General features: G+C 46.7%; 1 protein-coding gene across 3 annotated transcripts; it reads left to right on the top strand.

Annotated features, from left to right (window-relative positions):
- Nucleotides 1-370: 370 nt before the first annotated feature.
- On the top strand, nucleotides 371-9,561 carry LOC106916118 (polycomb group RING finger protein 5-A). Of its 3 annotated transcripts, XM_088012790.1 has the most exons (10): nucleotides 371-569; nucleotides 2,529-2,569; nucleotides 3,358-3,861; nucleotides 4,313-4,409; nucleotides 4,490-4,545; nucleotides 4,973-5,032; nucleotides 5,106-5,263; nucleotides 5,338-5,436; nucleotides 6,196-6,285; nucleotides 9,231-9,561. In XM_088012790.1, the coding sequence occupies exons 3-10, from the start codon at nucleotides 3,747-3,749 to the stop codon at nucleotides 9,276-9,278; spliced, it is 723 nt and encodes a 240-aa protein (XP_087868916.1). In that variant the 5' UTR covers nucleotides 371-569; nucleotides 2,529-2,569; nucleotides 3,358-3,746; the 3' UTR covers nucleotides 9,279-9,561. The 3 variants fall into 3 exon arrangements, with proteins under 3 accessions (XP_087868916.1, XP_014839661.2, XP_087868917.1); XM_014984175.2 differs by lacking the exon at nucleotides 2,529-2,569; XM_088012791.1 differs by lacking the exons at nucleotides 371-569; nucleotides 2,529-2,569 and adding an exon at nucleotides 2,587-2,702.
- Nucleotides 9,562-12,739: the final 3,178 nt, after the last annotated feature.

The following is a 12,739-nucleotide window of genomic DNA, read 5'->3' as shown; positions in this document are numbered from 1 at the left end:
AATCCACAGGATTCCTGATCCGGTTCCAGGTTGGTATGAAGTTAGAAGGAAGTGGGAGAAATATTTATAAAGAAGTTAGAATAAATAATAATATCAGACCTTTAATGGTTTTCTGTTTATTAGACGATCTTTGATTTGGATGAATTCAACATCAGAATAAAACAAACTGCAGCATCACCAACCTGACCGAGAGGAAGATGAGCTGCGCTTCATCTCCTCACGGCAGATACAGCTCTGTGTGTGTGTGTGTGTGTGTGTGTGTGTGTGTGTGTGTGTGTGTCTGTGTGTGTGTGTGTGTGTGTGTGTGTGTGTGTGTGTGTGTGTGTGTGTTGTGGCCGATAGTCACTGTTACACAATCGCTTTCAGTTTCCTCGCCCTGCCTGCCTGCCTGGTGGCTCCCCGCCCACCGCTGCTCTCTGCCTGCCTGCCTGGCTGACTGACTGACTGCTGGGCGGACTGGGGCAGAACCGAGCCGACCAGTTCCGTGTTCTGTCCTCCCACGGCGCACACGGGCCGGGCTGAAGTGAGCGGGACGCGCAGGCGGCGCCATGGTGGACGTCCCGGTGGAGGTGAGCCGCGTGTTTTTATTTCCTGATTATTTCTCATCTTATTCATCCTCTGACGTCGCCGCGTTCTGGACAAAACTTTGACGCTGCCTGGCAGGCTGGACCTCCTCTTCTTCCTCCTCCTCCTCTTCGTCTGCCCCCCCACCATGCCCACCGAAACGCAAAGTGCGTTGCCGCGCACGCGCACATGCGGGATCGCGATGCGTTCACGCAAATCGAGCTGCTTGGTTCCGTTTAAAGGCTGTGACGTCATCCTCCGTAACTTTTACCGTCCGTATACGAGCGGCGCGCGCGAATCTGCGCGCGTGTACGGCGGCGGCGGATCCAGCAAAGGGTCAGCGCGGCGCGTACACGTGTCGCATGTGTGTCACGGCGCAGCGCGGCGCCTGCTGATGTTGTTTTGACACAGATGACGTAGAACGTGACGCGCCTGAACGATGAGATAAGCAGTTCCACTCCGCGTGCGTGCATGCACGAAGGAGCAGGCAGGCGCACGCGCGCGCGCCGCTGGTTATTTGTGACGGACACCGAGGAGGATTCTGGGCTGGAGAAAGGATTCAGGGTAGTTTCTGGTAGCAGCAGAGTCAAACTGGCTGGATCCAGCTCTGCGGGAGGACCAGCGCCGCGCGCGCACACACACCTGAGCGACACGCAGCGGCCGCGCGCGCACGGCAGCTGCACCTGACAGGAAAGTAGGACTCCGCTTCAATCAGACCTGACGGTACCGGAGGCTCAGATATGCTGAGGTACTCTGACCCAGAACGCTCCTGATTGGACAGTTTCACCATGACACAGGCTGACGTCATCAATGAACAGGTGAAAAGTTTCTGAGCGGTTCGGTTCCGAAACTTTGGGCTTTTATGTTGTTGTAGTTAACAAGAAACCAATTAGATTCACTTCATTAAAATGAAACTGTGACGATTTTTAAATAATTAAATCCATCCATGAGGTCGAACTCCTGTTTGTTAACCAGTAGATGGTCTCAGTTCTGGTTCTGGTCATATTTCTCCAGTCTCCAGATTAGCAGCTCCGTTAATCCCAACCAGGATGAGCGTGTTGCCATGGTGCCTCTAGGGGTTTACAGGAAGGAACCTAAAAGGTCCACAATGCATTTCACCTTCCAGTTACAGTCATGCAGCTACCTAAAAATAAGTCGTTTTTATTGTCACTTTTACTGTTACAACGTTAATACTGCAAAATATTATCACCAAAACTTACTTCATCCTGCAGATTAAAGCTTCTTTGGTGGCAGCCATGATGGATTCTTATAAGACAGAAGAATCTGCTGAGTAATGTAAGAGGCTGAGAGCCCAAAGCACTGCTATCTGAATCCCACATTAGAAACAAAAACAGCTAAACAAGCAGCTTGTGTGTAAAAATGATCAAACATATCAAACCATGTTGGAGGATGAGTGTGAGAACCAAATCAAACCTGAATGTGTCTGCTGTGCTTCCTGTTGGGGATCTGACGGGTTACAGAACCAGTCTGGGTGGAACGGACTGGGAGTGATGGGAGTCTGGGTTGATCTGGCCTGATTTGACCAAAAACTGCAAACACACCAACGTTTTTAATCATAAAGTATTCGTATGGAGATGAAATCAAAAAGTTTCTGCACATGTCCAGCTTCCTGTGAGCCGTTTGAACTTTGAACTCTGTTTCTGCTCTGCAGTCAGCCGAGATGAGTTTCCTCTTCCTGTCACTGAAATCCAGTTTTTATCCACCTGGAGAATTTTGTAAATTTGTCAAAATAACATGACTCAATATTTATCCTTCATATTTGAGTTTTTCCAGCAGATTCCCAGTCAGACTCGTTCTGTCTGCAGCTCCACTTCCCTTTGGCTCTGGATCTTCTTCTTGTCTCTTCCTATGATTTAGACTCAGGCTGGACTCGTGGAATAAATCAGTCTGTGGTGAAACTCCTTCAGTCTCTGACATTAATTGCTCTTCACTTTAATTTACAGCAAAGATCAGAGCAGAAACGGAGGTGATTCACCAGGACGAGGTAAATAAAGTCAGCAGACGATTCAGAGCTGTTAGACGGGTTTCAATATGACGTCCTGCTCCTTCGCATTCACTGGCAGTTAGGTGCAACAGAACCGTCCGGTCCAGATGAACGGGTCACGACCCGTTTTAAGGTGTGTGTGTGTGTGTGTGCGTGTGTGTGTGTGTGTGTGTGTGCAGCTGGGACGCTCAGCAGAATCCAGAATGTTTTTAAAAATCCAAAACTTCCTTTAATTTGTCAAAGTGGGGATGAACTGGGAGCGAGTCATGCAGTCATCCTGCTACTTCCAGAAATAAACTTTATTTTTGAAAAAGTGGAGAACTTTGAATATAACAAACATAATTTTGTTGTCTGGATATTTTTTATTTCTAACTGAAATACATCACGCCTGAAACGATTAATTGGATTAATCAATTATTGAAATTATTGTCAACTAATTTAGTAATTGATTAATCGTTAACTTGAGCACACAGAGTAAAAAGAACAGCACAGTAAGTAATTAGGTCAAAACTGAAACTTTAATGCAACAAATTTGCATTTAATATTTAAAAAAACTTTGTACGAATTCTGTAAAGGAAAAATCTGCATTTTTATCCAATGAATCAATTATTCATCAGAATGATTGATAGATGTTTATTTGTTTAGATTTGTTTATTTAATATTTAAATATTAATCTGAATTTGCAGCTGGTTGAACTGATGACTCATCAGATGGGAAACGGGTCAACATTCCCGACTTTATTTGGATTTGATTTCCTGTTTTCTAAACGTCTGTTTTCGTCTCCTCAGGTGAGATCAGTGAGAGGTTAAAGGTCAGCAGCGTCACCTCCTCATTAGCTCACCTCTGACCCCTGACGGATTAAAAATGGCCTCCTGGCTGGGAGGTGAAGCTTGCCGAGTCGTCGTTTTCCCCGCTGAGGATCTGTGGGATGTGTCTGAGTGAAGGACAGAGACGCCAGAGGAATTTTCTCGGTGGTTTGGTGACGATGGACTAACGTCTGAGTGGATTGTGCTGTTTGCTGAACTTCAGGCTCATTATGGAGCAGGACTTCATACAGTAGGACCTTCGACCCGCTCTGCCGCTCGTTACGCTTTCATTTCTGACTCTGCTGCTGTGAATGGACCTCCAAGTCTCATAACGCTCGGGGGAGACTCCAGACACACAGAAAACTACAAATATGGCCGCCACGGGACGGAAGCACTTGGTAAAAGATTTCAACCATTTCATCACCTGCTACCTGTGCCGAGGTTACCTGATCAAACCGACCACAGTCACCGAGTGCCTGCACACCTGTGAGTAAACATCCTGTTCCCTCAGCTTCGGCTTCCTGTTCCCTCAGGTCACATGTTTATGGTTCATAAAGTCAGAACCCAGCTGGCAGCTGAAGTAGGGAGGAGAATAGTTCCTTAAAGTTATACATAGATTTATCTAAACCACATTTCTGAAGTTTGAGACTTTAGGAAAGTCTGGATCACATGAAATTGTTGAGTAACTTGTGATCCTTCATCTGTTCATTAGAGGTTTGAGGATGTATTTTCAAGTTGGAATCGTAATGACTGGTCTTTGACTAGGACCTTTTAAAGGTGGTGGGTTGTTAAAGCTGCCTTTTTGTCAGTGAACCTCACAGCTCCGGGTTTGTCCTGTATGTCAGAGACGTGGCGTCATGTGATTGGACGTCGTATCTAAGCTGATCTCAGCTGCTGCTGATTCTTCTGACCCTGTGTGAACCGTTGTGTCTTGCAGTCTGTAAGAGCTGCATCGTGCAGCACTTTGAGGAGAGCAACGACTGTCCTAAATGTGGCATCCAGGTCCATGAGACCAACCCCCTGGAGATGCTGAGGTGGGGTTCTCCTCTGACCCGGTATTCCTCTGTTCTTTCTGCCGGACCTGGTTCTGTAACGTTTGTCCCTCTGGTCTCAGGCTGGACAACACCCTGGAGGAGATCATCTTCAAGCTGGTGCCTGGACTCAGAGAAAGTGAGTCTGCAGTTTGTTGGGATAACAGGACTAGATGAGGCAGTTAGAGAGATTCAGGAACTATTACACTATCAGTTCTGATCAGAGAAACTCACCAGAGACGAAGTCCATCCACTGTCTGGAGGACATCGTCCCTGAAGTCCTTCATCCATCGTCTTCTGTAGAAATTCAGACTTAATCCTGAGATAAACGGAGCAGGAGTTTCTCCGCTGAGCTTCCCGTTTCTGACTGAGGATAATTTAAGGCAACATGTCGACTTTCTTCTGCTGCTGCTGGTTGAACTGAAACTAAAATTGCTAAAGCTATAAAAACATCTGAAAGTCTTTTTTATTTTGGTATTTCTGTCAGATGCTTTCTCTATTTTTATCCCTTGAGGCGTTTTGTCTGATGTTTTCCTGTAAATGTTTGTTTCGTTGCTGTGAGCCAGAAGAGGAACAGCAGGAACTGGAGTTCTGGAAGAAGAACCAGCCGAAGGAGAACGGCCAAGGTAAGCCGGCTCCGTTTCCCTGACGAAGCAGAGCTCCTCCTCATCCTCACCCCTGACCCGTCTTTGTGTCCAGAGAGCCTGCGGTGTCTTCCTGACGGCGGCGCCGCTGGGGGCGCCGATGACGATGGTGAGGGCGGTGAAGATGGAGACTACCACAGGAGCGACCCTCAGATCGCCATCTGCCTGGACTGCCTGCACAACGCGGGTCAGTCCGGGGAGAGCAGCGTGACGGTGAGCCTCACGCCGGAACGCCTGACCTTTAACCTGACGGACCTCTAACTCACCGCTCTGCTCCTGCCAACCAGGACCTGATGAAGAGGTTCATCCGCTGCTCCAGCAGGGTTACCGTGGGAACCATCAAGAAGTTCCTCAGTCTTAAACTCAAGCTGCCGAGCTCTTATGAGGTCAGCTCCAGGTTTCTTCTTCTGCACCTTGTTTAAGCCTCATTAAATCACCTAAAAGGAAAAGAAAGATTAAGAATCTGAAATGTGGACATTGTAGTGCAGAAAGTTTTGGGTGTTTGTAAGTTTGTTGTAAGTTTGTTGTAAGTTTGTTGTAAGTTTGTTGTAAGTTTGTTGTAAGTTTGTTGTTTCAAACGAGTTTAAAACAGTTTAAGAACAATCAGGTTCAGGCCAGTTTTCTGTTTTTTGCGTATTGTCAGCAGCTTCCATGGTGCATTCAGGGACCATGCAGCTAGAAGCTGGTGAACCGTCTCTGAATACTTCCTGGACGGTTCCAGGTCTACTTTCCTGAAACTTACAGAGTAACTTTCTGGGTTTCACAGGTTACATTAACTTACAGGTGAAACTTTAAGGTCCAGAAAAGTAACAGGGTACCTCATGTTCCAGCGCAGACCCAGATGCTAGCCTGTAAGTGCTTAAGAACGCTTTGAGCTTCTATAAGTAACCTGGAAACCCTGGAAACTAAAAGTAATATTACAGAACCAGTAATATTTAAATGTAAGTTAGATGTGAGTCATTATTTCCAGGATAAAACGGCTCCTTCCTGCTGACTGATCAGAAACCAGACACTCTCACTCGTTAACATATTCAGAGCAGCCTCCCACTCATGACCTCAACAAACTTCCCCTCTCCTCATCTTTGTCGTGATTAACCCTCCAGCCGGCCTTTGACTCAGACTCTCACTGATCTCTGTTCTTCCAGCTGGATGTGCTCTGCAACGGAGAAATCATGGGCCGAGATCACACCCTGGAGTTCATCTACATGACCCGGTGGCGGCTGCATGGAGAGAACGTAAGCCAGTCTCCTTCACTTCCTGTTCAGCTAACCGCGTCTGCATGCACGTGCAAACACATTAATTATCAGGAAGGCGTTTATCTGTGCAGCGTGGAGCCGGAGGCTGCAGGAGTTTGATCTGAGTTCACTTCATTTGGTCTGAGTGAAGTGAAGGCTTGTGGATGCAGGCGGAAGTTACCGGATGGTTGTGGGTTTGTGTTTGAGTGGAGCATGAACAGATGCTGACTGACTGACTTCTCTGTTTTAGCAGGAACTACAGTTTGATTCTGACTGTAAGTTCAGTCATACTACAGATATTACAGCTGCTGCTAGAAAGTCCAGATCTGCAGCAGGAACTGGAACCTGTAGAGCATTTATCATAAAGGAGTAGTTTTAGTTTTCTCACAGGAGCAAAACGTAAGAACAACCAGAAACAACCGAATCTGAATGGTTGTTACACTCAGTTAATTTAAGTAACTTTTTTGAAAAATATTATTAGCATTATGGATTTACTGAAGTAAAATTCAGATTTTCTACCCACTAAATGAAAAACAAACATGTTTTAACCAAAACTTCACCAGACACAGACACACACCTGCAGTTTTTCTACAAGTTTCATCAGTTTTATATTGAAAGAAACTGATTTGGAAAATTGTTTTTTTTCCTGATTTTTTGTTACTTATATGAATTATTATAATTTTGGTCTTTAAAATACCAAAATTTCCACCAAACTTAATATTTTGATGATGTAATTTTTAAATATTAAATGATTGATAATTTGATCAGTTATGTATTATAGATGGTTACGTTTTACTTGGGTAAAAATCTGTTAAGTTGTTTTACTCTAATTTGAGTATATTTTTGTTTACTCCTCCCTCCTCTGAGAATAATAATAACAAGTAACTGTGTGTCAGCAGGACCGTCCATATTACTCTTAAATCAAAGTATCTGTCAGCTTCAGGGCCTTAAAATGAGCTAAAAATGAAGCTGATTCAACTCTGGATCAGATCCAAGTTAGATAAAAGCTTTGTGCCTGGAAGGACGTGGTTTAAAACTTTTGCACAGGTCTGCGTCATGAATGAAGCCTGTTAGAGACGTGGGCTGCAGGTTGAGGGTAACTACGGCGTGCAGACAGCTGCGCCTGCAGGGGGCAGCAGATCCCGGGTCAGGGGGAATAAATCCAGGCCCATCAGCTCCAGCTATGACCTTTGACCTCATGGATGTTGCATAACTCCCACTAATGGATCCCTTCCTCAGATCCAGAGAAAGATGTTCCACCTGATTATTCAGTCAACTGGTTCCAGGATGATCCAGTTTGGACTCTGACCGACCTGACTGGACCTCAGTAAAGGTTAAAATGCTGGGAGTGTGTGATGATGTAACCATGTGAAAACTGGAAACATGTCAGGAACCACAGGGATCAGAGACAACAGCTTCCTGTGGCCATATAAAACCATTTCAGCTCTAATTTACAACAAATGTCGTTTGGAAGAACTTTACCAGAAAAAGTCATTTAAATGCCAATCAGACAGGTGAGCCGCAGGTTTAGTTTCAGCTTCTGTCAGAACATCCCTAAATAAATTCAGTAGTTTCACCTGGTTCCTTTCTTTGGGTCTGGAATCAATACAGGATAAAGAGAAATCAATAATTGACCTTTTGAAGGAACATGTTCTGTGTTTGACCCGGTTCTGCCAGAACAAGAAGCCCAATCCTCACTGGCCCAGTGGATCAGGGTTTAGTTTGGCTGATTAGAGTAAATACGATGAAATGATTTTAATTCATGAGGGAAAAGCCAGGAGCTTCGCCCCTGAACGGCGTCCGCCCGGCTCCCTGATGCAGAACCAGAACCAGAACCAGACTTCAGACTTATTTACGCCCCAAACGCTGAGTCATCAATATTAGCAGGTTGTTATTTTTAGCTCCGGTTTGATGCTGCAGGTAATGTAAGGAGAGTGACAGAGACGAGAAGAAGATCAGATTATTTCTGCCTGAATTAATCTGATTGTAACGTTAAAAGGAACATTAGAGCAGAAACTTCTTGTAAAATCTGTAAAATTTATTAAAAAACCATTTCAGTCAGATCCAATCAGGGCTCATCGTTGTTTTACGAGAAAATGCTGCTGCAGATTTTCATAAACATCACCCAGTATGATGTATCGTTGCTGCAGTCAAAGCTCTCTGTTGAAGATTGGGAAGCAATATTTAATATCTGAAAAGTTTTCACACCCCTTCAAATGTCTAAATAAACCTGGACGGCAGAGCTGAGAAACAATCAGTTTCAACCTAATGGAGGGAAAACAACTTTTCACTCCCTTAAACTAAAACCAGAACCAGAACCAGACGGTGGTCCAGTGTTCAGCCTTCTTTTATCCCAATTCTGGACTTGGTAAAACCAGCCTTAAGGTTCTCCGGGTCTCAGACGGTGAGGTTCTGTTATCGAATCTCTGGACTCTGAGGTTTATGGAGAATGAGAGTCAGAAACCCAGAGGCTCAGTGAGACCCGGTTCAGACCTGGATCAGACTTGGTTCTGTTTCCTGGGAGGAATGACGCACCAGAACGCAGAAGGACGGTGCAGCCGCTGTGTGTCGCTGACAGCCTGGAGCTGCCAGCAGCTGCACAGACTCTGCACTGAAACATGGAGGCATCATCATCTGCGCTACGCTAACGCGGCATTTAGCAGAAGCTAATGCTAATGCACTATATGAACATTGTTGCTTAGCGGAAGCTAATGCTAAAACGCTATGCTAACCTCTTGCTTAGTGGAAGTTACATCTGAGTTTCCCCACTGAGGGACAATAAAGGTTCGCATCCATGATGCTACAGCTCTGAATATGAGTATTAATCATTTTAAATGTTTCCTTTTTTAGTAAAGTAAAAACTGACTTCCTGACCTCAAACTCCAGCAGTGGTTTTCTTGTGATGTGTTTTTATTTTTATTCCTCCAACATGTCGGTCCTCTCAGACGTATCCGATGGTTCTGGAGTACCGGCCGCGGATCGACTTCGGCTGATCCGGCCGCAGCAGGACAAAAACAAGCATCCATACAGCGTCTCCACACCGACACCAACGCCTACAAGTGCAGATAAAGAGAGATTTAGATGTATTTTTGTACAGCCGATGATGAAGTGCTTCTGTTGTTGCGTTGAAAAGCCTTTATGCTACATAGAATAATATATGCTATAATATATGCTATTTTTAAATGTATGTCCCTGTGCCTAAAATCCTGTTTGGAACGATCATATCTCCAGTTTGCCTGTCTAACTAACTGTAGATTAAATGTTGATTTTTTACTGCTTCGTCTCTGTTTATTGGTTTTATTCTTCCTGAAATAATCAGTGAAACAAAGTTTCTGCTGTGAAGCTCCAAAGGAAGCTACGTTTCTAAAACCCAAACGTCTGAAACATTTTTACATGTTTGCACGTTTTGCTGTATTTGTGAACTTCACAGCACAATAACTGAGTAATTGGCCTAGTAATAAAGATCTGTTGATTTTTTGTTGGTGCCTTTGAGCCTCTAATAAATCATGATTTCCATAATGTTGGGTGATCCTGCAATCGGCCGATATTTACGTGTGAAACTGATCTTATTTACCGCCACACAGGTCTGAAAATCACTGCAGCTTTACTTCATGTGCAGTTAGAACAAGCTTTCCTGGTTCCACAGGAATTAACTGTTCTTCAGTAGAATAAAACTGGAACATTGAAGGTGTATCGTGACAATAAAACACTGGAGCGTGTCACTTAAAAATTTATATCAAAATTGGCAGGTCAGGACTTTTAAAGATCACTGATTGATCAGAAATCTGTTACTAAGAGCTGATTTACTGAAGGAAGCAGGTGAAACCAGACCTGCAGCTCCATGCAGCTCTGATTTCACCTGCCAGGATTTGAACCAGTGACTTTTTTTCTGCCAGCTGATTTAACTCAACTTTATAGAAACTCCAAATGAAGCAGAATAGAAAAGGAGACATGAATCCAGGTGTGTTTGGTTCATCATTCACTGTTTATCAAACCTTTCCTCACTCGTCCTTCCAGAGGATTCCTCTCTCCCTGCCAGCTGTTTCTGTCCCGGTTGGACTTATTCAGGCCAAACGTCCCTGCTGGTTCTGTCTGACTGGCTGATGCTGCTGCCCTTCAGAGGAACACAAAACTTTAAAGGTTGAGAAAAATGATCTGAACCTGCAGCTCAAAACATCAGCCGTGATCTGGAGAATCCAGAAAGGAAACTTCCTGCAGACGGTGTGAGGAAAAGAGGCGTAGTTCTGATCTGAGCAGGAAGCGGAGGAGCTCCGTCACCCAGAGAGGAGCTCCATCACCCAGAGAGGAGCTCCATCACCCAGAGAGGAGCTCCATCACCCAGAGAGGAGCTCCATCACCCAGAGAGGAGCTCCGTCACCCAGAGAGGAGCTCCGTCACCCAGAGAGGAGCTCCATCACCCAGAGAGGAGCTCCATCACCCAGAGAGGAGCTCCATCACCCAGAGAGGAGCTCCATCACCAGAGAGGAGCTCCGTCACCCAGACAGGAGCTCCATCACCCAGAGAGGAGCTCCATCACCCAGAGAGGAGCTCCGTCACCCAGAGAGGAGCTCCGTCACCCAGAGAGGAGCTCCGTCACCCAGAGAGGAGCTCCATCACCCAGAGAGGAGCTCCATCACCAGAGAGGAGCTCCGTCACCCAGACAGGAGCTCCATCACCCAGAGAGGAGCTCCATCACTTAGAGAGGAGCTCCATCACTTAGAGAGGAGCTCCATCACCCAGAGAGGAGCTCCATCACTTAGAGAGGAGCTCCATCACCCAGAGAGGAGCTCCATCACTTAGAGAGGAGCTCCATCACCCAGAGAGGAGCTCCATCACCCAGAGAGGAGCTCCATCACCCAGAGAGGAGCTCCATCACTTAGAGAGGAGCTCCATCACCCAGACAGGAGCTCCGTCACCCAGAGAGGAGCTCCATCACCCAGAGAGGAGCTCCATCACCCAGAGAGGAGCTCCATCACTTAGAGAGGAGCTCCATCACCCAGAGAGGAGCTCCGTCACCCAGAGAGGAGCTCCGTCACTTAGAGAGGAGCTCCGTCACCCAGAGAGGAGCTCCATCACCCAGAGAGGAGCTCCATCACCAGAGAGGAGCTCCATCACCCAGAGAGGAGCTCCATCACTTAGAGAGGAGCTCCATCACCCAGAGAGGAGCTCCATCACCAGAGAGGAGCTCCATCACCCAGAGAGGAGCTCCATCACCAGAGAGGAGCTCCATCACCCAGACAGGAGCTCCGTCACCCAGACAGGAGCTCCATCACCCAGAGAGGAGCTCCATCACCAGAGAGGAGCTCCATCACCCAGAGAGGAGCTCCATCACTTAGAGAGGAGCTCCATCACCCAGAGAGGAGCTCCATCACCAGAGAGGAGCTCCATCACCCAGAGAGGAGCTCCATCACCAGAGAGGAGCTCCATCACCCAGACAGGAGCTCCATCACCCAGACAGGAGCTCCGTCACCCAGAGAGGAGCTCCGTCACTTAGAGAGGAGCTCCATCACCCAGAGAGGAGCTCCATCACCCAGAGAGGAGCTCCGTCACTTAGAGAGGAGCTCCATCACCCAGAGAGGAGCTCCATCACCAGAGAGGAGCTCCATCACCCAGAGAGGAGCTCCGTCACCCAGAAAGGAGCTCCATCACCCAGACAGGAGCTCCATCACTTAGAAAGGAGCTCCATCACCCAGAGAGGAGCTCCGTCACCCAGACAGGAGCTCCGTCACCCAGACAGGAGCTCCGTCACCCAGACAGGAGCTCCGTCACCCAGAGAGGAGCTCCGTCACCCAGACAGGAGCTCCGTCACCCAGAGAGGAGCTCCGTCACTTAGAGAGGAGCTACGTCACTTAGACGTGGTTTAGAGCTGTGTGGTGTAGAATGAGGTGTAGGGTTAGCTACACCTCATTCTTGGGCCAAGTTTTAGCAAAAAATGAGTTTTTTTACATTGATGTTCCCATAATGCCAATTTATTTTCAAAATGTCATATTACACATGTAATTGTTCAGTGGTGATGCAGCTGGTGAAGCTGCTTCATTGCACACTGAGCTCTGCTGACATGCTGGAGCCGGATGTACTGAAGCAGAGAAACATCTACATGCTACGGGCCCCGGCCCTTAAAAAGGCAGGTTGAGTCCCTGTACCTGAAAACTAGGAAACTGTGTGTCTGCAGTGGATGAGCCATGTTCAGGTGAACCTGCTCCAGCGTCTGACAGACGTTCCTCTGAAACGTGAAGCGTCCTGACCTGACCCCGTCCTCTCAGCGTGCCGCCCTGATGCCAACTCAAACAGCAGACGGTCCTTGAACGCCTCACTGATGAGGCCGATCCAGAACATGTAAACATCTTTATCTGCTCCTGGTTTATTTCTGCTGCTCCTGCTTCACGTTGTGATGTTAATGAGACCTAAATATCCGTCTGCTGCTCCAGGAGAGCAGGGAAAGTCAGAGGAGGAG

This window comes from Poecilia mexicana, unplaced genomic scaffold, assembly GCF_051168715.1.
Source record: "Poecilia mexicana isolate PSO_F unplaced genomic scaffold, ASM5116871v1 scaffold_15, whole genome shotgun sequence".
Classification (NCBI taxonomy): domain Eukaryota; kingdom Metazoa; phylum Chordata; class Actinopteri; order Cyprinodontiformes; family Poeciliidae; genus Poecilia; species Poecilia mexicana.
This window is presented reverse-complemented; position numbering and strand designations above follow the sequence as displayed.

Coding starts and splice junctions, on each gene's coding strand:
- LOC106916118 (XM_014984175.2), top strand. CDS start 3,747: ATGGCCGCCACGGGACGGAAGCACTTGGTAAAAGATTTCAACCATTTC. Junction 4,410..4,489: donor AACCCCCTGGAGATGCTGAG/GTGGGGTTCTCC, acceptor CTCTGGTCTCAG/GCTGGACAACACCCTGGAGG. Junction 4,546..4,972: donor GGTGCCTGGACTCAGAGAAA/GTGAGTCTGCAG, acceptor GCTGTGAGCCAG/AAGAGGAACAGCAGGAACTG.